The 26,904-nt window shown below is 42.0% G+C and overlaps 1 protein-coding gene across 3 annotated transcripts in view; it reads left to right on the top strand.

The window, feature by feature from the left end:
- lzts2a (leucine zipper, putative tumor suppressor 2a) overlaps positions 1-25,637 on the top strand; it is a 56,919-nt gene extending 31,282 nt beyond the window's left edge. For all 3 annotated transcript variants that reach the window (XM_084736023.1, XM_084736020.1, XM_084736022.1), the window contains 7 exons: positions 16,037-16,696; positions 18,935-19,597; positions 20,382-20,504; positions 20,817-20,963; positions 21,092-21,607; positions 22,850-22,954; positions 23,049-25,637. In XM_084736023.1, the coding sequence (XP_084592149.1) occupies positions 16,070-16,696; positions 18,935-19,597; positions 20,382-20,504; positions 20,817-20,963; positions 21,092-21,607; positions 22,850-22,954; positions 23,049-23,231 (2,364 nt within the window). In that variant the 5' untranslated portion in view covers positions 16,037-16,069 and the 3' untranslated portion in view covers positions 23,232-25,637. The remainder of the gene's footprint in view (positions 1-16,036; positions 16,697-18,934; positions 19,598-20,381; positions 20,505-20,816; positions 20,964-21,091; positions 21,608-22,849; positions 22,955-23,048) is intronic.
- The last annotated feature ends 1,267 nt before the right edge of the window (positions 25,638-26,904 follow it).

Genomic DNA, 26,904 nt, shown 5'->3' with positions numbered 1-26,904 from the left:
AGTTAAACTGAGATCTGAATGGATAAATAATGATCAAGAATCCCTGGAAAACTTGGTTTCAAGTAAATTTGACAGAGACTGAAGGCAGCTGGATGGTTCAGAGTCAGCTTAAAGGTATGATATGCAGTATCTTCCTTAAAAACAATTTATAGATGAATATTAACATGAGTTTTATCACTTATGGATGACTAGAAGTATGTGTTGGTGTCTGTATCTGTAGGGATTCTGGCCTCTGCTTGTGTTTCCTTATTTTTCTCATTATTTTGCTGTGTTCGGAGCACTTTACCAACCCAAAACGATGTCCTGGTATCTTTCTGGTGTGTTTATTAACAGCCTGAACAAAGCCTGCTGATTGTACCTTTAAAACTGTGAAGACTGTAACTGCTCTCAATGACCCTGGAAACTGTCAGCCTGCACAAGCAGGAGCAAACAGACCTAGTGGCTTGTCTTGGTCGAAGTGAGATGATGAGTTTTTGTTCAGGTTTTCTAATCCTGACCCTCGCTAATCTGCTCATTACAGACTGCTGTGGTATTGATTTGAAATTTCAGCCTCTAGAGAAGCTGTCCCACCCACTGGACAGTTGGCCTGGAGGAGGAAGAAGAAGACAGAGGAGAGGAACAACAAAGTCTGCAGAGAGGAGCAAAGGACTTCTAAAATCTGTTTGATCTGTGATCTTAATGGTTAATTAATGATCAGGAATCTCTGGAAAACTTTGTTTCTAGTCATTTTGACAGCAGTTGAAGGCAGCTGGATAATTCAGTCAAATTAGTTTTCTGAAGTTGTAGCTGCTCTCAGTGACCCTGGAGACAGTTGGCCTGCACAAGCAGGAACAAACAGACCTGGTGGCATGGATTTGTTGAGGTCGGATGATGAGTTTTTGGCAAGGTTTTCTAATCCTGACCATGGGTAATCCGCTCATTACAGACAATTGAGGTATTGATTTGAAATTTCAGCCTTTAAATAAGCCGTTCCAGCCTCTGGACAGTTGGCCTGGCAGAGGAAGAAGACAGGAGGAAGTTGTTATTCAATCTGTTTGCAGATATGAACAGAAGGACTTCTAAAGTCTTTCAACTGAGACCTGAATGGTCAAACACTGATCAAGAATCTCTAGAAAACTTGGTTTTCTAGTCTTTTTGACAGAGTTTGAAGGCAGCTTGATGATTCAGAGTTGGCTTTAAGTTAGTTTTCTAAAGTTGCAGCTGCTCTCAGTGACCCTGGAGACTGTCGGACTGCACAAACAGAGACAAACAGACCTGGTAGCTTGGGTTTATTAAGGTGGTATGATAAGTTTTGGGCCAGGTTTTCTAATCCTGACCTGGATAATCTGCTCATTACAGACTGTTGTGGGGTATTGATTGGAAATTTCAGCCTCTAGAAAAGCTGTCCTACCTTCTGTACAGTGGCCTGGATGAGGAGGAGGAAGGTGTTATTCAATCTGTCTGCACACTCACACTCACATTGAAGATGATGAGGCAGCATGTATATTTCTGCCAGACAATTAGGCCTCATCTCAGAAGTGTGACCCGTACAAAACATGTTTTTATCCAGAAGACTCAACGGGAATCTTTGTGTTTCTTTTGATGACGAAGCACTCTGGGAGACACAGGCCGCTGTTGTTTCTCTTCTCTCTTCCCTATGCATGTAATTACAGGACTCCTTGTGCGCCTCGGGCCACATATTATAGTTTCTCATCAACTTTTGTTATGGCCCAGGAGTGATGTGTCAGCAGATATGTTTATAGACAGGACCGTCCATTCACTCCACCCTTTGTAGTAGCTATCGGTTTGACCGTGTCATGTTGAGGTTTCATTTGAGAGCGCGCTGGAGAGAAGACTGTAATTACCCAGGCTTGGTTTTGGCAGAGTTAAGGGGAGTGACGTCTCACTCCATAAACACAGTGGCTGTAAACGTGCAGGTGTCGAGACACAAACGTTGACGTAAAGTTTAACTGTTAGGGGTGACGTGGAGGGGAGTGAGAGTGGGGACAAAGACGATGGGTTACCTCATCTCAAAACACATGAGGTAAAGGTGAATCACATGTTGCAGGTTCCATAGGTAACCTTTTCCAGCTGTGTTGACTCATGCCTCCTGTGTGTATATGTACAGTCGTAAAAGATAGTAAAGTAGCTCCAAATGAAAGGAACTGAGATCTTTTTTTGGTCTTTTTCTTTTGCTTTTCCCTCTTTTTCATCTTCTTCCTTTTAGGGTCAGGTTCTGATATCTGGGTCCATTTTGGATCCTGTTCAAAGGTTTGTAAAATACTCTGATTTTAACTCCTAACTCCACATCCAAAAAATCAATTCACAGTCTTTTTTATGGTGCCTACAGCGAGATTTCAGCAAAGCTGTAAGATTATTGCAAGCCACACTGTTCGACGGGGATATAATAAACTTAGGTACCACATCAAATTTGATGACTGTAGACTCACCTACTGAACTGTAGGCTGTAATGCAAGTCAGCAGACAAGAGAACATCATCGGCATGCGTCAAGCCCTTGATAAAGTGGTATTTATGTGTATGGAAAAAAAATCCAAAGAAGCATGTACAAAATCTTTATGGGCGAAAGATGACCAACATGAAAGAAGCATTGGCTGTGGCTCTAAAATAATGGTTCTCCATTGCATTTTGAGAGACGTTCAAAGGCCGCTGTTCTTACAGTCTTGCAACCAAAAATAGCCTAAGACAAGTCTGATTCACATTACCTCAAGCTGTCTTTGCAAAATTGCCATCCCAAATTGGCTTCTTGTCCCTAACCAAGACCAGGTCCATGTTCTCCTCTTCCTTGGATTTTTTCCATACACATAAAAACCACTACTTAAATACCTTGATTCTTGCTTAGCTTCATCGATAGCCATTATAGTGGCACAGATGGACGCACACTGATGACGTCTTCATGTATACTGACTTGTGTAGTAGCCTACGATTCAGTAGGTGTGATTATTCTACAATCTACATTAATCCAACTTGATGTCACACCAAAGTTTACGCACAATGTCGCTTACAATAAACTTCTAAAAACTCCTTGTACAATGGACAAAAAATCCACTAATACTAACATCTGGCTTTTGTCTTTAGTGGGAGAGGGTATAATCATCATTCACTGCTGAAAGCCAAAAGCTGAAAGCGACATAAAACGGTAAAAAAAAAAGCAGATACTAACAGCAGCACAGAAAAAAATGTAACTTCGAACCACAGAGATTCAGTTAGTAGGTACAAACGTACTAACAGCTAAACACACAGCAACTTTCAAAAACACATTGTTCAGCCACGTTAAAAAACCTGCATATATGCACTGATTTTGCTGCCATCTCAGACTGTAGGCCCATTAGATAGTCTCATGTGTCTATTTCTGACATTCCAGCCAAAAAAAATAGTGATACACTACAAAATTACTATGAAATTCAATATTTGCTGGAGGGCTTTCATGGCAAAAGAGAGACAAGTTCCTTGCTTAAATATTTATCTACCGTTCATCATATTCAAGTAAGAACTTGTGGAATTTGATAACTTGAGATGGACGAGAGCTCCGCCTTCCACCGGAGTCGCACTGTATTCTGTGACCCGTCAGATTCTTAAACCTGCAGCAGCGCAACAGTCGTTCAGGTGACACTAAGTGCATTGTGTATGCAGAAAAATAAGCAGTTTATTGAGTTGATATTGGTAAATTATAAATCCAGTATTATTTCTGATGTGTTGTTTTTGCTTCTGCAGCTGTAGCACAGCCCCCCGGTGAGGAGCAAATGCCATGTGACAAATCTGTGGTGTAAGTCCTGAACCCTTTTAGCACAGTTGAATCTCTGTGTTTTAGGTGATACTGAGTGAAATAAAAACACCATATATATTTCAACTAAGATGCCCTTATTCTCCATCAAACAAACTACAACAAAAGATTTGCTGAGGGATTCAAAACTGGATTCAGATTCGATTCGACTCATCCTCGGCTTCATTATTTTCCAGCGATCCCGCGGAGCTAAATGTCATGCCAGGTATTTATGTAAAGCCTCTGGTTGAGGAGCATGGTGGAGCGCTGAAGGAGGGAGACAGAAACACAGGAAGCGAGAGAGAGACAGCGAGAGATTAGACGTCGGCCTGGCTTCTGTTCAGTTTGCTGAATGAGTGTTTTCCACGCCAGTCCCGTCTGCCCCCCCCCTCCATCTTTCTCGAGTTTACAGCGGCACGGACAGTATGTCTGAGTAACGTCTGCACATGTGCTCCTTCGCCATGTCAGATATTTTCTCAGATGAGTGGAAGTGAATTATACATCGAGGCTGGCACAGTTAAAACCGAGGCGTCGCTTCTTATGTAATAGCTGCTGTGGAACTCATTTGCCTGGCTGTATTTAGTAACACTGGGTGTGTGTGGGTGGCATTGTGTGTGTCTGCTTCAGCTCTGATCAGTGATTTCACACTAAAGCTGTCACACCTTTGCTGAGACATTTCAGATATTGTGGCCTACTTTCCCTCACTGAAGCCTGGTAGTGAGTAACAATCCAGACTCCTGTCGCTGCCCCCCTCCTTGTTCTGCCTCATATTATGGGTCACATTGTCAGTCAGAGTGTTGTTGCTTTCAGTGTGAGATAACAGGCCCCTTCTCTCTGCTCTCTGCCCTCTGTTAAACTGAAACAATGGCTCTCCGCTGTTCATACAGCCGGAGCAGCAGGGGGGGAAGGAAGGGGAGTTTAGGAGGGAAAACTTTACTCTTCTCTCCACATTTGGGACAATGAGAAGTAAGAGTGCCTGTTTTTTCCAGAACGTACTCCAGCAAAACACCATGTTAAAGATAAAATTACCTCCTGCTGCACTGATAAGAAATCTTCAATTATTGTGCTAAGTCCAAGTCGAAGAGTTACGACCGAGCTGGTCATTGATCCTGACAAACAGTAGTCCACTGGACAGACTAATCCCTGTGTCTCTACCACCGGCATTCTTGGTATTTCCAGTGTCTGCGGGTCTGACCACTGACCGCTGCTGGATAACTGTCAGTGGCTGGAAAATCTCCTGGAAAATCCAACATTTGGAACGGACCAGGAATGTCAGCCTGATCATCCCCCTTTTCACATACTCTTACCTCAGTTTCCGCCTATGCCAGCTGAGTGTAAACCAGCAGCCTTCAGCTCTAGTGCTGCTCAGGACTGGGCATGCAAACCCGGTACTGTTTCTGCATACTGAAATGTAGCATCCAGTATCAAAACTGTCAAGTACTGACAGCTAGCACCAAATGTCTGGTCAGATCCCTAATCTTATTTCCGTATTATTTATTATTTGATCAGACAGTTTTAGTTTTTAAAGCAATACTGTTGTTGTCACTGTGAGATTGCCAGGCGATGAGCTGAGACTCCAGGAAGTTACTGCTCCTGGCCAAGAAAAAGTCCAGGCTCATAACCCCCCATAAAATCACAACTTGTCATTTTTACACATTTTGGCACAAATTAAAGTGGAAACAGACAACTTTTCAAACCCTGCCCCATCGTTTCCAAAAGGTACTATTGCTTGTGCCGTTGTCACACTGTTGCCACTATTGCATCGTAACAACAGTTTGTGTAACATTATTGCTTCACACAAACAAGTAACCACAGCAGTGGCTGGGAAGAAAACATCAGGAGAGAAAGCATAACTTTGTTCATTTATTTAGTCCATAATGGAGGAGTATTTTTTTATATTGTGCTGGCTGGCAGATAGAACTGCATAGTCAAAGTCTCATTTATACCAAACTAAATGTGGAGGGTGTCATTATTCCACAGCCATTACATTGTTCGATCAACATTTAATTCATAATAAGTTAAAGGACCAATGTTGTCCTTTCCTACTTGAACAAACAAACAAAATATATCATGTTAATTAATGTGCTTTAAAGGTGCTGGTAGATGATTTTATCTAACCAGCTTAACCTTTGTACCTTAGTCTGCTAGATGTTTCCCCTTGTTTAATTGTTTATTAATCTTCTCCTGTCAAAGAAGCAAATAACCATATTTTCCAAAAAGTTGAACAATGGCTTCTGGCTTCATTTGTTAAATGAAAATAGGTATTTTGTAGAAAAACGTGTCAATGCTGCATTTCACAAAGGAAGGTCCACCAAGAGATTCCAGTATTCTTGACTAGATGTGGTCTGATTGATTGCTAAAACTTCCTTTTCTTTGTCACTGGTTACTGTAGCTATTTTCAGTTTAATTACCTCCGATTCAGACAATTTTTCCATTGCAAAGGAAAGAAATTGTTTTGGTGAACTCAAAAATCAGAGTCGGGACAAAGTCATTCACTCGAGTCCACACCTCTGTCAAAAATAAATGTCAGAAAATGTCAGGTGGTTCCCAGCTCAAGAGAATGACATTCATTGGGCAACTTAACTCGTAATGTCTGCAGTAATTAAGTGCATACAGCAAAGCGAACATTGATTAGGACACAACCATGTGATCTGTCCTATGGTAAGGATTTTATCCTCACAAAAAGTATGTGCAACCTCAATTTATTCAGTCAGCCGATGCTGTCTGTGGAGGAGCTAATAGGACAACTCATGAATAAAACTACACATTGTAAAAGCAACACACTGGACCCATAAATAAGCATGTGATTGACAGTTTGTGTCTCCAAATGACCATGGTGTTTTCACAGGCCTGTGTCGCTACTTTCATGTCATTCAGTTTAAATAGATTGCTGGCTGCTCTCTCTGTCAACCCCCACAGGGAATTTCTCTGCAGCTATATGTGTATGTGATAGAGAAAACGAAAAAAAAGAAAAAATCTAGGGCTCGGTCACCCCCACTCTCCAGCAGCCTTTCACGTCTGAATTGAGGCCAGATGCTTTGAGATGCTAAAGAGCCAACCTGTCCGCTGTCAGACTGTCAGACACAAACAAAACTCACTCACTCGTTCACCTATTCACTCACTCGTTCTCTTTCTTGCTTCCTTCCTTTTCCCACTCCTCCTGTCTGTCTGTCTCATAAAAACGTGGGCCTCCGCTGCCATTGCAACACTTCCAAACAGAAGGAGAAGCTAACGTCTGCAACAGCAACAAGTTGGTGGTAAAATATGCTGGAAGGAAAAAAATGCTGGACTGTGGGAGGATTGACCCCATGCTAAGCTCCACCCTGCTTAGTTACTGTTGCTACATCTGTTAAGCTTTCCACTCTCACGCTGCATATATGCCGTTTACAGTGATAATGGAGGCAGATTTAGCATCAACATTGGGAGAAATTGTTGAAACATTCAGTCTTTGATTCCACATAGAAGTAAACAAAAGCAGCTTCTCCTTTCTAGCTGACAACCATGGATTTTGTTGGCTAAAATAATGACTCTTGCTTGCAGATTTCATTTGTGCAGCTAGCTAATGTAAGCTAATGCTAATGCTTGAACCCCTTGAGTCAGCTGAGAAGTCTGTCTCCAGCTGACTTTTTAATGTTTCCATGTGACACATTTTAAAACAAGATCCTGTAAAGGGCTTGAAATATGTAAAGTTACTTAACGGCTGCTTGCATGATACAGTGGATTGTGAGCTGTAGTCTCTGCGCTACACAAATAAACCTCTTCGGCTGTGTCAGTCCGTCTCACTTGGCCTGCTGCTTCTCAGGAGCTCTCCTCCACCAGAGCCTCTTTGCACTGCCAGAGTGTCTTTGGGCAAGGCAGAGCTGACAGGCCGGGTGTTTGCAAGGAGGGCTGTTGCTCCACACCCACCGAGCTTGGGAAAATGATAGGCGCAGCCAGGAATATTTGGTTTCAGCAGCAGAGGTGCCAAAATGGTGACCACAGAGTCTGCCGAGAGGAGCAGCAGCAAGCCAAGCAAACTACATTTCACAACTCACCGTATGAGCTCCACCACTGGCTGTTTGTTTTACAAACCAACCATATGAAAAGCACAGACACAACCACACATAATACAGTCTCTGTTGTTCATTGAAACAGTTAACTCACCTTAAATTAATATTTATTAATGTTTATGTAATGTTAGCTGCCTTTAGAGCTGTAGAGTCTAATTGGCTGTCATATGCTGCATCATGCAGAAGTGGGTATGGTTTCCTCTAAACTGGATTAGAAAAAAATGATAGTTACAGCCAGACATGCTAACATTTGCAGCTTACATTGGAGAAGATAAAGACAGACAAAGTTTAATCCATTCCTTAAATGTTTGCCTGTTTTACTACGAAAAGAATGCCATCATCATGCCTCGTCTTAGAGCCCCATGCACACTGCTTTAACATGTAGAAAAGCTTGACAGGCCTGCGGCGCCTTAGTTACCATTGCAAATCTATGATGATGACAGTTGGTGTTCACAGGAGGGGCTTAGCAAAGGGTCAGTTACTCCTGCACGGACTCACTTTTTAGAAACCTTATTTCTCCTTTTGTGTCACCACAGAAAACCTGCTTTAATAAAGTCAGAGCTCTGCAGCAGCCTGGACGCAGGAACTCACAACTTTTGTTCAGCCACAATGTCAACCATGTTACTTTGCCAAAGTGGACAATATCTCTCTGGTTTTGAGTGAAAAGAGACTTGGCACTGAGGCGATGGGTTAATGAGGACTGAGTGGAGGTTTGCATGCATTCAGCAATCTCAATCACACTGCGGGACTTTAAAGCCGAGCCATGTGGGGGTAGGTGACAGTGAGCGACCACTCAGACAGACAGTCATTGTGCTGGAATGGAGGCATATTATAACCTCAGGTCTTCTGGCAAAACATTAAAAGACTTCTCTCGTTTTACAGTGGAGTCGGCTGACTTCACTCCAATACCATTTTCTTGCCTGTTTGAAGTTTTATTGTGGAGTTTCAGTGAGTAGACGCGTGACAAATAAATGGGAGAGTAGATTAGGTGTGGACTGATTGCCTTGCTGAGGTATTGTGTGTGTCATTGTGCTGCTGCCTTGCCTGTACTTGTGGATTTTCTTTTGTTAGCAGCCGTCGAGGATTATTGTGACTCACCTAGCCTGTTGATTTTCTCTCTACCTCAGTCTCTCTGTCTGTCTTTCTCACAATCTCCATCCACTGAGATGGCTGGTCTCAGGATTAATCAAGGCCACCCAGGCTCTGTGTACCAAAACTGGAATATTTCTGCCAGTCTGAACAAGCTCTCAACTCCATGCCACGCTTTATTTTGGAAACTCTAAGTGCTTGGGTACCACTCACAAAGGTTTTTGTGATCTGTGACACTCCACAGGGCAGTGACCACCATTAAAGAAACATTATACAAAGGCATTTTTTTTTATGAATGGCTCTTACTATCATTGGCATGCTGGTACTTTTGCCCTCATCCATACAGTGCCTGCTCTGATCTGACAATTTTATACTTTCCACCTGTTGCTCTCGTCCTCACACTGGCTTTGCCTTCTGTTAGTCACGCTGTGGTGTTGCTGTTAAAGTCAGATGAAAATCTAGCTGCACAGACCAGTGAGCAGAGAGTTGTAGGAAAGGGGGATGGAAGAGGAAAGGGTGACAGGAGAGCAGTGGAGCAATAATACAGCACAGGAAGCAAGGAAGAGAGGAAAGGGATGTGGGTGAAAATAGTTAGGCACAGGAACGAGGGATGAAAGTGGAGGAAGGAGGTGAAAAAACATGGTAGTTTGGCAGGAAAAATGTCACCTTTACCAATGGTTAAAGCTGCACTGATCAGTATTTGCATATTAACAATGGATCAAACCAACTCTGCAGTTCTCCTCAGGTCTACTGAACGTTTAATCGTCTTTCAACTCATTGTTTATGCCAGCAACTTTCATGTTTTGGTTCCCAGCACTGGTTTCACCAGTAGCAGACAGCAGTTTTCAGCAAAAAAGTTCTAAAAACTGACTGTATGCTTGCATGGGACAGTGTGGGACATGTCACCAATGCTGAGAGGTAGTCTGAATAACATTTCTATTCCTCCTTTAGCTCATAGTAGTAGTAGCTAGTAGTTTCCTTCATATTCCTAAATCTGCATGACTTTTGACCTCATAGTGACTTGTAGTTTTCCTTGTTGGGCATAGGGTAGCAAAGACGGTGACAGGTTAACCTGCAGGTGCCCCTGTGTGCGTAGTTTAATATAAAATACAACCCTGTGATGACAACCTTAAAAGTAAGATTTAGACAAACGTCTGTCACACATGTGGACAAGGGATAGAAATGCGGTGCAGCTAAATAGCAAGATATTTCCGTCAGGAGTTGGTGGAGACCAAAAATTTAATTGCATATTGCATGTGCTGTGTGGCCTCCACATACATGACTCTAAATGAAAGCTCATGTTCCTCCTTGTCAGCTCTGTGTTAATAAGTAACTGTTTGCTTACATGTTTGGTGATAATATGTCGACGTTGTATGCCAGAAGATAAATAAACACAGGTTTAAGTCAGACAGATTTACAGAAAATTGAGAATTTTATTTGTGTAATCATTTAAAGCTATTTATTGAGTAAGCAGTTGCTGTTTCAGTCTGTTTTATATGATAAATCGAGTACCTGAAAAAAAAAAAACAGTATCAGATTGTTGGTATTGGCAGATATTCAAGGTTGCAGTGTCAGTGTCTGTATCTGACATGAAAAAGAGCTGTCCCTAATTTATCATGATTTGGGAGTAGGCTGCAACAGAAAAATACAAATCAGTTTTTTATAATTTATTCAGTTGCACTTGTCCAGGTCACTTTAAACACTGCATTTGTTTGTATCTTTATGGATCAAATCCAAGCATAAGCACAGTAGCTAGAGGTTTGTTCTCCTGCAAATATAGCCTTTGCCAAAAGGCCACAGTGTTGATTTCAGCTGTCATTTTCTTTGCTCTTTGTCTCTTACCGGTACAACATCTTAAACAGGAAGACATGGTGAGAGTCAAAAAGAAAACAGACACAAGTAATGTGTTTGACGCTCAGCAGTAGAGGAGATGGTTTGGATGGGAAACGATGTCTGCCTTCACATATGATTTTTCTGCTAGGAGATCTGAAGGTGCTCAGACTTCTGTGTCTGTCTGCTGGCCAAATAATGACCAAACAGGATTATAGATGCCCAGTGTTCCCAAGAGCTCAGGGCTCTTTGGAGCCTCTCTTTGGTCTACCTGGTATTGGAATTCCCCTAAAATCCCCCTGACCATCACCCCCACCCAGCCCGCCTTTGTGTTCTCGCCTCTGAACCCACTTCTTTTTCATCTGCCTCATTTTCACTTCTGTAACTCTGCCCTGAGCCCAGCAGAGTCTCCGGAACAGCTCGGAGGTTGCGTGTGATTGCAAAGGGTGATCTGCCACTGCGGAATAATGGGCTTCCTCTTCTGGATAATGCTGGCGTTATTAACAGACTTATCATAACGGGATTATTTCCCCGTCACAGACCCCACTTCTGGATCTTGTTAGTGGACTACCTGGGAACCTCTTTCTTCTGTCAGTCCTGCTCTTACTCATCCAGGGCCGGTTGGTGGCATGTGGAGGGTAAACTCTCACAACCCCTCGGTGTATTTACAGTACCTGTCAGAAGCGGTGAGGCTGCCTTCAAGCCATTCAGCACCATTTAATAGTTTTAGAGCGTCAGGATGCGGTGTAAAGTGGCCTCAGTTTGACCCTGCAATAGCTGGCTGCAACACTGTTGGAGTTTATTTTTGAACGTCGAATCAAATGCCTTGCTGGAAGAAACGCCTCATGAAAGACTATCAGAATGATTTGAGGCACTTGAGATGTTTTCTATTTTTAGTGACGATGACTGGTTTTTCTCTGCCTGACAGCAGAGGAGGATGCATGTAACGAGGAAGGTGGAGGAAGAGGCAGTGAGGGCGAATGCAGGGATGGTGAAAGTATTCTCACTTTGTCGGAGGAATGCAGCCAAGAAGGGGTGGAGAGGCGAGGAGGGCTTCAATAACTTTTTAAGAAACAACCAGTGAGCAACATCAGAGGGGGAAATTAGCTTTTGGGATTTGTTGCCTGAGTAGCCAGAACAAAACCAGACCCTTGGAGGTCACAAGGGTGGGAGGCCAGAATCAGACCAGCTCCCCTCCACACATCAGGGGGTCACTGGGTTAGGGTTGGGGGGGGTCGCAGTTGACGGTCCCAGAGGGTTGTTAATTCTATTATCCCTGCCTGAGAGGTCCTTGTCAGGGCTGGGAGTGAAGAAGAGGAGGGGACGGCTGGAGAAAAGGTGAAAAGAGGTTGTGAGGCATGATTATTTTGGCATGGGAAGTGATCACATACCACACATATCTTTATCTCCTTGACTCATGTATACTCATGAAGTCTGTCTCCTTTCTTTTACTCCCCCTCACTCCCTGTCACGCACTCGCAGACTTGCTCACAGTTTAGTCAATGTGGAGTCAACAAACCCTGCTGACGGATTATTAACAAGTAATTAGACCAACCCATATGTTTTTTTTCCCATGTAGTGTAATGAAAAAACAGCATCAAATATCACTATCACAACTACTTTCATAAATATAATGACAAGTATTTTTTAAAACAGAAATGCCTGTCTCAGACTGGTCTGTCTTGCTGGCCTTTTCACTTCCTGAATCCTGCACGCTTCACTGCTACTTTTTGATTTCTTTATTTTTACATTTGTACATCCAGTGAGTGCATTTTAATGGTTCAGTGTGCTTGAAATGAACTAATTCACGCAGTCTCTCATCCAACCATGTCTAAAGGCACTGGTGTTTGAACCTGGTCACAGAGGCAACTGGGGATAATGGGGACATTGACACAGTTTTTTCTTGAGGGCATTCACGGTGTTGCCTTGTACTGAAGTAAAATCTTGCATACTTTGTCACATCTGGGCATACATTACCCATAATGGGCATGATTTTTGGATGGTTTATTTGAGAAAGTTACAGAATTTGTCAGACTAAAAGCATCAGTGCTTCAGAGAAAGTGTTTGTTGGTAGGGCTGCAGAATTAATCAGAATATGTATCAAAATTGGCCATGTGCAATATCCAATTTGCAGAAGCTGCACAAGGTAAAATGTGTGACGAAACAGCTTTATAATGAAGTACTGTAGTGCTTCAGAGATGCCCTGGTCTACAAATCTTGTTCTCCAGATGTAAGAGTTGTTTGGTGCAGACAACAACAAATGTCACATCATCATCATTTTAATGCAAAAGTGATCATTCCTACTAATTCTGAGTCATATCGTCCTACTTCTTAGATCTTTTGAAAAGTCTGAAAACCCTTCCACCCACAACTTTCCAACGTTGGAACTGGGGTTTCGCACAAATCAGAAAAACATGCCCACTTCACAGAGTGAAAGAGGAGCTTGTTGTTTGAAACATAATGACGACTTTAGTCTGACGGTTTTTCTTATAACTTTCCAAAACAGACTATTTTATGACCACGTTCACTATACAGTAGGTGATTAGCCAAGGTGTGTGCCAAGTGCCAAGTTTAGCCAAAAGTGACGAAAGTGTTTATACCTGAGGTGGTAAAAGTACACACATTCTTAACTCAAAGACTGGTAAAGAATGGTATAGAAGTAATGAGTCAACTTCTTTACTCAAGTAAAAGTGAAAAAGTACCATCCAGGTCATTGTCCCATCCATTTGAGTTGAAATCAGTCTTTAAGTTGGGAAGGCAGTGTGTGATGATGCAAAATAAAAACAATTGTTAATTCTCCTAAAATGCATTAGAATTAAAGAAATTAGCCTTTTTTTAAAAAATTTCAAGGGATGCATAGTACAGATGTTTGTGTTAAAATGTAGGGAGTAAAAGTAAAAAGTTGACAAATAACTACTCATGTCAAGAAAACTCGAGTTATGTACAGTAACAAAGCGTTTGTACTTTGTCACTTCCCACCTCTGCACTCTGTGCAATCTAGTTTGATTCAGACATACCCCAGGGGGCGTTTCAGGCACTGTTTGATGGTCCGACAACCACTTTAGCTGGAGCATACTGAACATACTGAGGCCGCTAGGCTGCCAGAAGCTGTTGTTTTGCAATAGTGTTTTGTATTTTTATATATTTTTTTTGGTTGTTTGTGATTACGAAAGAGTTTGCAGCACACATATTTAAGATGAATGTGGCAATGAACTGCAATCTGATGGAATTGTTTGGGCTCAGAAGTAGGTGATCAAGAGGAGTTTTTGTTTTGTTTATTGGAGCACAATTTAACCAACCAGCATTATTCCCAAAACTTTATATCATCAGACTATGTTTTTTAATGCAGGACTGACTTGAATCATGCTGTTGATGCATCCATCTTGTATGTGTGTGTGTGTGTGTGTGTGTGTGTGTGTGTGTATGTGTGTGTGTGTGTGTGTGTGTGTGTGTGTGTGTGTGTGTGTGTGTGACTGTCAGTCTGTATGATTGTGTTAGTCCTGGCAGACTGTGTGCAGCCATAGCTGGCGTGGATTATTCCACTTGGCCAGACGGATTTGGGCTTGGCACGACAGGCTGAAGATATGTGTCCCCTCTCTGTCCCCCCGGGCAACAAGCTAACACTGATAATACTATCTGCAAATGGAAGACTTAATCTGCTGCCACTTATTGTGTTAATATTATGTATCCATGTTTCTCATCCTAAAAATAGTGCAGCGACCAAGTGAGGCTGTTATTCATTCCTTCAAAGATGTTTTCATAGGCGTGTGAGCATTGTGATCATGAAACAGTGAAGTGAGTAGTTTTCAAACACCTTCAGAAGTAACACACACTTGACTGCTCACCAGGTTCAGACAGGGACATTCAGGAAAATCACAGAGCAGCTGCAGATGGTGATGACCGTGACTCATTCTGTCTCCCTCTGTCTGTTTCATCCTCAGTCTTTACTAAATCCATCCTCTTTTTTTTTTTCCCTTCCTGCCCTGTTAATGACATTGACAATTAGCAGTGGCGTCACCGGGGGAGACAGGGGGTCTGAGGATGTGCCCCGTCCCACAGGAGAAATGTTTCAAATGAACAGATGTAAAGTGGCTAATGCTAATGAGTTTGATGAGTGGCAACAGGCCTAAAATCAATAGATAATTTGGCTTCATTGTTGCAAAGCAGTTTTTTATTGCAATAAGTTTGTACGTAAAGTAAATCTGTCACATTTTAATAATGCAAATATTTAATATTATGTATTTAATCATTTTAATAGGAACAATTTAAGGATAATGATAAGACGATTAGCCCTATAATTCAAAGCTGACAGCAAAGCTATTTACCACATAATGAGTCTCATTCACTTATTTTTTAACACACGGATGAGACGCTAAGCACAAATCACATTAACGACTGTCTGCACCCTGCAAGAACCTCTGCAAATATGTTTCATGTCTGGCTAAAGGGTATGAAACTTCTAAAACAGAGAAAATACAGGTGTAAATAAAGCTAATGATGGCTAAATTCCATTTTGCTGCTCAAATTTCATGGTTCCTGGTTCATTGTCACACTGTCATGACTTACTGGGATACTTGAATATAACAGAGTGATTGTTTGTTACTAATAACTCCTGTGCTTCTGCTGTGCAAATGTCTCCTGTTTCTTATGTGTTTTTGCTGAACTTGCAAAGAAAAACATATGAAAACACATGAACACATTGCGGCTTGATAAGTCATCCGTATTGAATCCACACAAGATACAGAAATACTTTTATTACAAGTGTTTTTGTCAGTAAAATAACATTAACACTGACTACCATAATCAGCTACAAGAAACGTCACGTTCATATTTTGTTGATTTTGGAGGCTCCTGTGGACCAAAATGATTGCGTTTCAACTACCATAACCACAAAATATAACATGAAAAATAAAATTATACAAACAAAAAAACTACTCCTTTTTTTTTAACTGGCTAACGTACTACTGGAGTTTCATTTGTTTACTCACAGTGCAGTTCTGAGCAGCGGTCTTTGCTAGGTCCTGGTGACAGCCCAGTTTGTGGATGTTGTGAGTCTCCATCAGATTGTTGCATTATAAATCAGTCAGAAAAGGCAGAATAAATTATTTGGGAGAACTGTTTTATATTTGAGCAGGCAAAGGAGCCATAACCTTGGTTGTGATGTCATTTAGAGGAAAGTATTATGTCTTATGAATGTTGAATGACAAACCTTGTTCTGCAATAGAGCATGTGATGTGTAATAGTCACATCTGTTGCATGTGGAGCATAAATTTAACATGTTGGCCTTATTTTTTTCTCCTTCATCAGAGTGTGTGGTGTGTCTGACGCCGTCGGGGTGCCATGGCTCTGGTTCAGGCACTACCTGTGACCGTGACTGACCACCCCAACCCAGGTCTCGAAGTCCAGCAGTGCCGGCCGCTATCATCCCACTCCCCCTCCGGCCCCTGCCCTGGCCCCTGTGGGCCCTGCAGCTCCGGGACAGCCATGGGTTCTGTCAGCAGTCTCATATCAGGCCGGACGTACCAGGAGAAACACTGCCGGGCCGCCAGTGAGTTTGCCACCAAGTCACGCCGCTCCACGCCGGCTACGAGCTGTTTCCGACTCCAGGATAACACCCTCCGCAGCGGGAGCTCCCTGGAGCAGCTGCTGGTTATCAGCAACCAAACGCATCCCCAGGCCCAGGTTGTGCCTCCACCGCTGCCCACCAAGAAGCAGCCCCGGCCCGGTAACTCTGCCGGGGCAAGCGGCGGAACGGTTGCGGGAGCAGTAGGTGGTGGCAGTGGCACTAATGGAAACTTTGGGTATGTGAGCGATGAGGCGGTGGCTGGAGACTGGAATGAAAACCAGGCAGTGGCAGCTGCAAGTCCCAGCAGTGACTCTGAGGACCAAAGGGACAACAGGACTCTGAACGGCAACATCGGAGGGCCTCCACCCAAACTCATCCCAGTGTCTGGACAGTTAGAGAAGGTAAGAGGAGAGGATTTGTTTGTTTATATGTTGGCTGATAAATATCAAAAACATGTAGTACAGAAATGCTAATTAAAATTCGAGGTAATTAAGGACCAGTGTCTCCCACACATGGTTAATCCACCAGAGAGCACTTGACAGGTTGCTGTTTCTTGGTCAACATTAAAATGTTAATGTTTAAAAAACTTTCAGGTAATATCTTCACTTTTTTAACTCCCAAATACTAATATCAGTATCAGTCAAGCTACTGTAGATTGTGTTATATTTACATTAGCACACATGTCAAATACATCAGCACAGCCAGTATTATTGTAAGTAGTTAGAAATTGTAGTAAAGAAATTCCAAAGATGAGTAGAGCATAAAAGTTCATTCTTAACCTGGTAAATCATTGTTAGACAAAATCATCTTAAAGTGATAGTTCAGATTATTTGAGGTGGGATTGTATGAGGTGCTTCTCAATAGTCAGTGTTTTATCTACAGAGCCAGTCGGCATGCCCCCACTTTGGAAAGGCAGAGCGGAGTACCAGCATGGAAGCTAAACGATGTACTGCTATGAACAGGGACAGCAACCAAATAGTGCTGACACTTAAAAAAAAGGTCCACCTAAAAAAGTTTTAGGTTCAGTTTAAGTCTATTCTGTATTTACAATATTTTCACAGCTTTACTTTGCTGCCAGCCTTTTCTGATGGGAAAATGCTGTGATAAAGCCAAATGTTGCTCTCACTGCAAACCAACCACACTCCACAGGCGAAATCGGTCATTTTACCTCGCAGAAAACAGGAGTTAGTAGACTACTGCTGCCTTGATCTGTTAGTTTGTTTGTCTTATTGTGTTACTTCAGTGTTTTAAAAGAATAGTTGGGAGTCATCAAAGTCACACAATAACCCAAACAGATCAAGGTAGTGGTAGGCCAACACTGGTGTTCTGTGAGGTCAAATGACTCATTTTGTCAATGGAATTTTGTTTGGTTTGGAGAGAATACTATTTTGCTTAAATATGATAAAGGTTTCCTATCATTAAACACTGTAACAGCAAAATAGGTGGTTAAAATACCTTGTATTGCTCACTCTGTCTACAACATAGCTTGCATAGCTTCGTGCTGGTACTTCTCTTTCCTTATTGGAGATGAGCTGTCTGGCACCCACTGTAGGTAATACACTGACTTTGAATAAGTTCCTCATACAACCTCACATCAATACAAATTATCTCTTCAACACAATGTCCACTTACAAGCTATTTACGAAGATTTCAACCACATCACATCGTCTTCTAAGCAAAATTCCTTTGCTGATAAAGTGTGTGAGGTGTAGTTGAAAGCTCTCAAAAAGGTAAAAAGTGTTGATGTAAAAAAAAAAAAAAAGAAGAATCTAACAAATGCTATTTATTTTACCTCATTGATATTTTGTACACAACATGCAATTGGAGCAATAGAAATTGGAAACACTATCTTTCAGGGAGTGTATAAGCGCCTGTGAGCATGAAACTGAATCTCTATTGGCTGCATAAGTGCAGCTGTGTAGTTGACCTTTGACCTGAAGATATTTATAGGAAAAATGTCTTCTTTAATTACAGCTCAATATTACAGATTGTGACATTAAATATCATAGCAAAGCCTTTTTCCTCTACTCACCCTGGAATATATACGCTGAACTCATGAGCATTTCTGCAGCATGTAGTACAGCAGACCGCCTCAGCTGTCTAATTGGCTATTTATTTCCATCGATCCGGAGGGAAGCTTAATCACTGGCCTGACAGGCTCAGATGGATCATTTGACAGCTGCTCACCTTGCAGACACATGATGATCAATGTCAGAGCTCACTTACATTCACTGACGTATTTAGTGAACCCTGAGGAAGATCGTTAAGAAAAATGCTTACAGAACATGTGAGGAGCTTTCACGCCCTCTGTCTTTGTCTCGTCTCTTCCTCCACTCGTCCCTCTTCCCTCCTCTCTGCTTCTCTGCCCTTTAATCAGATTTTCTCTGTCCTCTACTCTTTCACTTTCTCCCTCCCTGGCCCATCTCTCTATCTTAGATGTTAGGAAAATCATTAAGAAAATTGCTTAATGAAGCCCATGAATATCAATTAAACCAAATTAAACTAATCAGAGCCTTGAGGGGTGACCTGCCAGCATATCACTCACCCCTCTCTAATGAGTTTTATTCAGCCGTTGCTAATTAGCGCAGCTTAGCTTTTATCACTCACTAATGCTGTTTTTTATAATGTTGTACTTTCAGAACATGGAGAAAGTGCTGATTCGTCCCACGGCCTTCAAACCTGTCATTCCTAAGAATCGTCACTCTGTGCAGTACTTGTCACCACGACCAGGGGGCAGCAGTCTGTCAGAGAGCCAAGCCAGCCTCAATCTCCTGCTGCCTCTCGGAGGATCCAACACCGCCAGCGGCACCACAGGCAACGGGGCGAGCAGCAGTTCCAGCTCTGAAGGGAAGCGCAACTCCTACAGCGGAGGCCGCAATGCTCGGAGCAGCCAGTCCTGCTCCATGTCAGATTCAGGGAGGAACTCCCTCTCCAGCCTTCCTACTCACAGCAGCACAGGCTACAGTCTGGCCCCCAGTGAGGGCTCCAGCTCCGGATCTGGCTCCGGGGGCCAGCTGGAACCTGTGACAGGCCTGGGTCGAAACACTTCAGGGGGAAGTGGGAGCCATGGCCACACTAACTCGGACAGTGGACGTTCCTCATCCAGCAAGAGCACAGGCTCGGGGTCGCTAAGTGGGCGCGGGCAGCCCCTGTCAGACAGCGGGTCATGTGGCCACTCGCCACCACCTGTGGAGGGCTACGAGGCAGTGGTGAGGGAGCTGGAGGAGAAGTTAAGGGAACGAGACTTGGAGCTGCAGCAGCTCCGGGAAAATCTGGATGAGAATGAAGCTGCCATTTGCCAGGTGGGACATAAAGACGCTTACCTCACCACAGTAATCAAACCTCCTTTAAATGGGGGGTGTGAGAGGTCCCCGACTTATGTTATGACCCTAGTTCATGATGGAAAAAGTGGGGTTGTATGAGGTACTTAAGCAAAGCAGAGATGAGTACCAGTACAGCAATGTTGTGTTTTGGACAGGGTCAGCACCAAAAGGTATTTTTGAAAGGGTCCACATAAAAAAAGTTAAATTATATGCTGTATTTAAAATAGTTTCACAAGTTTGCTTTACCATCAGCTAGCCTTTTAAGCTGGCTGATTTGGAGAGAGCGATATTTAGCTTATATAACTGCAGAGTTCACAGGCAAAATCATTTTAACTCACAGACCATGGGAGTTGCTGGTTTACCACTGCCTCATTCTCTTAGTTTATGTTATTGTGTGACTGATGAATCTGAATGATCTCTTTAAAACACTAGTCACACAATAACACAAACAAATTCAACAAAGGCAGTGGTAGACCAGCAACTCCTGTGTTCTGCACCCATGGAGTTTGGTTTGTTTGAAGGGAGTAATATTTGTTTTAAAAAATTTGGCTTAACTACCATGCTGGTGTCACTCTCTGCTTCTCCAAACTTGGCAGCAGCCAGCCAACATCTATTGAAGGTAATGCACTGAATATCAATAAGTACCTCATACAACCCCCTGCTAAATGATCCAAACTATCTCTTTAAATAAATGACTTGATATGATGCTAGAACAGATGAAACGCTAACCTCTGACCTCTCATCCATGTCTGTTCTCTCAAAGGTGTATGAGGAGAAGCAGCGTCGCTGTGAAAGAGAGATGGAGGAGCTGAGACAGAGCTGTGCAACTAAGATGAAGCAGGCTTCTCAGAAGGCCCAGAGGGCTCAGCAGGTGCTGCAGTTACAGGTATGCTAAATATTTCAAAATCTTTCAAAACATTTGCACGAAGATGGCTGATCTATTTGGAGGCAAAACATTTCCTGACTTTATTTCTAGTCAAGATGTGCAGCAGCTTATTTTGACTTTGTGCAATCAGTCATTTTGTAGGAGTTGCTGTTCTGTCGTATCATTTTGACATGAACCTGTGCTAAGCTGCAAATCTGTTATGTAGATATATTTACTTTAAAATTATTACCTCGGCAATCTCATGCTTTAGTTATGAGTCTGGAAATGACGGTGGAAGGCGGTCGTAAAATATAGATTTCTGTGTGTTGTCAGGTATTTCAACTACAACAAGAGAAGAAGAAGCTGCAGGAGGACTTCTCCTCTCTGCTGCAGGACAGAGAGACACTGGAAAGGAGGTGTGCCACCATCCAGAGGGAGCAGACGCAGCTGGGACCACGTCTAGAGGAAACAAAGTGGGAGGTGAGTGAGAGTCAGACACTGGAAAGGTGTTAAGTGATTAAATGTGCTGACCGTGAACTGCAACACTTCTCTTGTATAAAAGTATAAAATACCCCCAAAATATAACAACATTTTTCTGGTCCCTTCAGGTGTGTCAGAAGTCAGGAGAGATCTCCCTCCTGAAGCAGCAGCTGAAGGAGATCCAGTCAGAGCTCAGTCAGAAGGCTGGAGACATCGTGGTTCTGAAGGCCCAGCTGAGAGAAGCCCGTTCTGAACTGCAGGCCAGCCAGGCTCGATCCCAGGAGGCGCAGGCAGCCCTGCGGACCCGATCCCTGGAGCTGGAGGTCTGCGAGAATGAACTGCAGAGGCGCAAGAGCGAAGCCGAGCTGCTCCGGGAGAAACTGGGCCGTTTGGAGGAGGAGTCAGGCCGCCTCCGTGACACTCTGTCCAACCACAGTGGAATCTCCCTACCTGGAAATGCAACCATGAAGGGGCAGTGCATGAGCCTCTCCCTCCAACAGGGCAGAAGTGTGGCAGGAAGAGGTGGCCCCAGCCCGTGTGTGTACCGCGATGGAGAGGAGACTCATCTGGTGTGGGGAGGAGAGAGTGATGAAGCAAAGGCACAGAGGCAGAACGCAGAAACAGTGCTGGGACTCAGACAACAGGTACAAGTTTACACCTGTTACAGACATAACTTGTACTTTACATGAATATTTCTTAGTGGTGTTTTTTTATACTTTAGCTTCACAACAGTTCAGAGGAAAATATTGTACTTTATTTCACACCATAGGTATAACTTTGGAGATTAAAATTTTACAAACAGGAAATATGATTAGCTTAGAAGATATGATGCATTGTTATAGAGTAAACAAACAAACAGTATATGCAGTAGTTTAAGGTGGTTCCACCTTGACTATTACACTCCATTTAACCCTGTCATTAAAAAGTAATCTGTATCTGGACACATTATCAAAGGAAAAACACATTAATGCAAGGTATAAATGCTTCATGATCAGATCTGTCTAGAGGAAGTCTGAATCCGATCGTATTCAGATCTTATTTTGGTGTAAACACATTCCATACAACATGCTGGCATCCATACACAACACTGATACAGATATTAGTTTTTAACTAATAAAATATAAGTTCTTCAAATTTAGAGAGCAAGTGAGTGATAAGGCTAAAAAAGGCAGGTCTCTAATCACTTGTTATATGTCTATTCTGTGGCATGAAAGCGGCAAAATGTATTATTTAACAGAACTGCATGAAAAATGAAAGAGATTACTGGTGGGAAAAGAGTGATATACAGAAAGAAATAACTGTGTGTGTAATTGTGTGCACTGCATTCATCTATGCTGCTGATTTGCTGCTAACAAAGCATATACACACATTATTTTTTTATACAAAGAAGGGAGTAATATAATTGCCTATAATAATATAAAATATAATGTTATGCATTCGCTGAATCTACACTAGGGGACAAATAATTAAGAGCTTGTTGTAGACAAGTTTCTTTTAACTCTACAACTCACATGCAGGTTTTGCTCTGGTCTCAATTACTGTAAGGAGAATGCATTAAAAATCCCAGGTGTAAACACACAGGCAAGATTGGATCATTTATTTTCCACATAACATATCCAGATACAACATGTAAATGATGTCTTAATGACATTAAAATGCTGCTTATATGATAATGCATCTCTGTTAGTAATTAAATAATATAATATACAATAACAATCACCAGGATTTTTTTTATTCATAATGAGTATCATATCAAAAGTGAATTTTGCTGATAATACTTGTGATGCAGGACTTTTACTACTATTTTTAGACTGTGGTATTACTCTTACTCCAGTAATGGTGCTAAAAACATAAGCCTTAACATTTCTTCTGTCTCTTTTTCCCAGGTGGACAGGCTGAAGGCTGAACTCATGTATGAGAGGAGGACAAGTGAGGAGCATCTTTCACGGTTTGAGGATGAGAGGAGGGTGTGGCAGGAGGAGAAGGAAAAGGTAAGAAAGGAGGAAATTTGTTGGAGGAAGATATGAAATGTTACTCCGATCATCCCTACTTTTTTACTTATTTATTGTGCTTCCCTCCACCCAGGTAATCCGCTACCAGAAGCAGCTGCAGCAGAACTACATCCAGATGTACCGTCGAAACCGGGATCTTGAGCGGGTGATGAGGGAGCTGAGTCTGGAGCTGGAGAACAGGGACATGGAGGACTATGAGGTCCACAGTGGCAGCAACGACATCCACTTTGAGGAAATCACCGCCACTGAGATCTAAACACACACTCTCACACACTTACAGTAATATGTGCACAGAAACATGGAAACACAACTCACAACAAGCCAAACATGGAACTCCAGGCCAAATACTGCACTATCTTCAACATGGCTTTACCTGGACCACTGAGCGAGCACTCACCACTCGTCACTGTCAAAAGGGAGATCTCCCAAAGGTGCATTCTTACTTTCTGCTAACAGACTCCAATAAATCCTTACAAGGCGTCTTCCCGGCGCTTTTTAATGGGTTTTATTCCACTACAAAGCCAGCACAAAGACTTCTTTACTTCTGTGGGAGCAAAAGCAGTGATAAAAGTTGTTTCTTACTCAGACCACGTTCAAATCAGGGTATCGAACATCGGCGGGAATTTAAAGCAAAAAAAAATGTTACGACATGCACACAAATATGGTCAAAGCGCAGTCACACAAGGTTAAACACTGGCCACCAGCATGCATTTAATGATGCATCATGACAACAGTCTCATCAACACCACCTCTGCTGGCCGTTGACCCGTCCAAACAACAACCACCACACTCGTCCCCCAAGTGACTGCTGAAGGGAAAATAACACCAAATGTTACAACATCTGTTTATATTTTCTGGTGTTCAAAGGATGAGCAGTCCATTTTACAAAATACAAAAGGATAAGAAGTATTTCCTCAGCACTGTTCATGTGAAAAAGAATGTATTGTTGCGACTGTTATCACTCCGGAGAAATGCAGTATTAACGGTTGTCACCGGCAATGAAACAACCTGCTCACCAAGGGAAACATGGTGTCACTTTGCACAACTTTCCTGCTCTCTTTTGTTCGAGATTCAACTGTCAAATCACCAAACTTAAACAAACCAGTTTTGGCTTTTGTTTCGTGGTTTGCTTACATGTGGACATCCTATTCTGTCATTTCCCAATCGGCCGAGGACACAGAAACCAAACGTTCGAAGCGAATGCTTTATTTGAACGCTGCTCGTGTTGACTAGACCACCAACAGTCAATGTTTCAACTCATTTAGACAATGCAGCAAGCTCAGACATAAACATTTACATTTCGTGATTATGTAGCACTAGGAAGCCGACTGTAGCACGGGAGATTTCACCAGGACGCTGCTGATTCTCCTCTTTCTCTGTCTTTTTCTGTCTCTCTGTCTGCTCTCTCTTTCCGCCTCTATCTAAACTATTTTTATATCAGTGAAAAGCACCTCAGCGGCCGGTATCAGGAAACTAAAAATGGAGCATATTCTTTCAGTGTGGTCGCAACGTCACCGAGAGATTTAAGCCGGTGTTTGAACTGTAGGCATGCTTATTCAGAGTTTCCGTTTATTCCCCTTCTTCATTCCCATTAGTGCTCTTTATTTAGCTTCTGGCAGCCCAAAGCCAAATAACACTTTTAAAGTCTTCCTAGTCTCCCTTAGACTATAATCTTCACTGACTGCTATACACAGGTAACAAGACCGGCATGTCTGCATGTCTTTGTTATATCAGATTTCAGAAGAAGCCTGTTCAGACAGTAAAGGCGAGATGAGTTTGCAGATGCAGTAGCTCCAGCACTGAATGTCCTGGAGGCAGGTCAGCAGATAAAGCCCGAACTATAAAGCGGAGAGGAGCATGTTAACATTTGAAGCTGCAGGTTGCTCTGTTTTCTCACAGTATATGCAGGGCTGTGTGTAACACTGAGCATGGCGGGTCTCTACGATTAAAAAAAAAAAAGTAGTTGGCTGAGAACTTTTATTTTACAAAGAGTCTATATCAAGGAATAATAGTTAAATGGAAATCTATATAATGGAGGAGATGTTGTATATTTTTTTATATATAGCACCTGAAGATATTTTGTTGTAGTACTGGTCTAAGTGTGGGTTTAATATACAAAGTATAAAGACTTCTATATATATAAATATATATCTATCACATACCAATATTTCAAATGACGGATCAGTTATAAATGGAGGCGACAGCATAGAAAGAGTGCACCTAATACTGTAATGCATGACAATATGTTTACATTATATAATCTGTGTGACACAAACATACACTCCAGTGACCAAACTTTGCAGCTGATAAAACTGTTGGGAGCTTTTATTGTGGGATCAGTTTTGACCTGTTGTGTCTCCATTTTGATTGATCTTTTATTTGATCAGTCAGTATCATTAATATCACACCGGTTCATGTTTTCATTGTGGGGTTTTGTGCACGTCATTTGTTTATAAATGCATGAGAAGGGTCATTTTTGAGGGACTTCTTCATTGAGTTGAGGTCGGAGCTGATGCAAAGCATTGACATAAATAAAGATGGACGACGAGTGGTGCCATCTCGCACCGGTGACATCATGTAGAGACAGAGTCTTCGCAGCAGTCATCATGATCAGAGCCACACTTTTGAGTTTCCGCTCATAGCAGCTGACTGGATTGCAAGCAGCTGTAAATCATGATGGGAAACCCACTTTTTATAGAACCAAATAACTAAATAAACCAAACTGATCAGAAAAATGACCACTTGAACAAAAACTGGAGTGATACAAACTACCCAAAATGACAGAAACCTTTGGGAAAACTTTATTTGACCTGTACCTTGATATTTTAGTTTGACCCATGTGGACTGATACCGCAACCAGCCACTAGGGGACACTTGAAATGTTTTGGCTTCACTTTTGGAGAGCTCTCCTGTTGTCCATTTCTATATATGTCAATGATACAAACCAGAAACAAAGGAAGCATTATATTTCCTAGACTTGGAAATTCAGAGATTCCCCTTTCAGAGAATTTGATCGGTATCTTTGATCAGTCTATATTTTGCATGACGTTGCCACAATCACTGTGGTTTGAGAGGTTTTGTACGATATTAAAAGTCTGCACGGTGCATAAATTGTTAACATAAAGCCATTAGAAGTGACTTTTAATGGAACATGTTGAATTTGCGCAACCATATTCAATTTGTTGACCAGACCAAGACTGTTACTTAACTCACCACAGATTAGCAACAAACTGACTCCCTCACTGAAAAGTACCGTGTGCATCCTGGATAACCGTCTTCTCCTCATATCTCAGTTCTTTACATCGTTGCATAACCATTTTCTGTGTAAATATGTAAAACACTAAATAGTATAACAGAGTGACATTGTCTTTTATTTAGACAAAATATCTATTTCAAATGTAGCCACTGTGACTAGACCAAAGCAACGTAACACATTTCTTTTTTGTGGCATTTTTCTCATCCTTTTCTGTGCATTTTTTTTATGTTTACTTACGTTGTGTCTTCAGTAATTCATAAAGTATGTAGTTGTCCATGTATATTTTTATGTGTACATTTCTTGTACAAATGACTGTGTTTTTAATTAAAGAACAAGTTGTCACATCTTAAAGTCACTGTTGATTTTATTGTCTTTTTTTTTTTTTTTACCTGAAACACATCAAGCGCAAGCCAAATATACTGACTGAGTGTTTATTGCATTGAAGTCAAATAGCTGGAATACTTTGTATTAGAGTTGTTGCAATACCAAAATCTTAAACTTCAATACAATGCTAGTAAAAATAAGCAAAACTCAATCCCTCTTTGAATACTACACCAAATAGAAAAACGTCCTAGGCTAATAAAGAGCACTTGCATTTTTTTTTTATTACTTTGGTACTTTTGATACTATAATTAACAGATTTGTATTGCTTCTTAACACGTGGTGTTGAAAA

The sequence above is a fragment of the Lutjanus erythropterus genome, chromosome 14 (assembly GCF_056507025.1).
Source record: "Lutjanus erythropterus isolate fLutEry1 chromosome 14, fLutEry1.hap2, whole genome shotgun sequence".
Lineage (NCBI taxonomy): Eukaryota > Metazoa > Chordata > Actinopteri > Lutjaniformes > Lutjanidae > Lutjanus > Lutjanus erythropterus.
The sequence above is the reverse complement of the archived record's forward strand: the minus strand, read 5'-3'. Positions and strand labels throughout refer to the sequence as shown.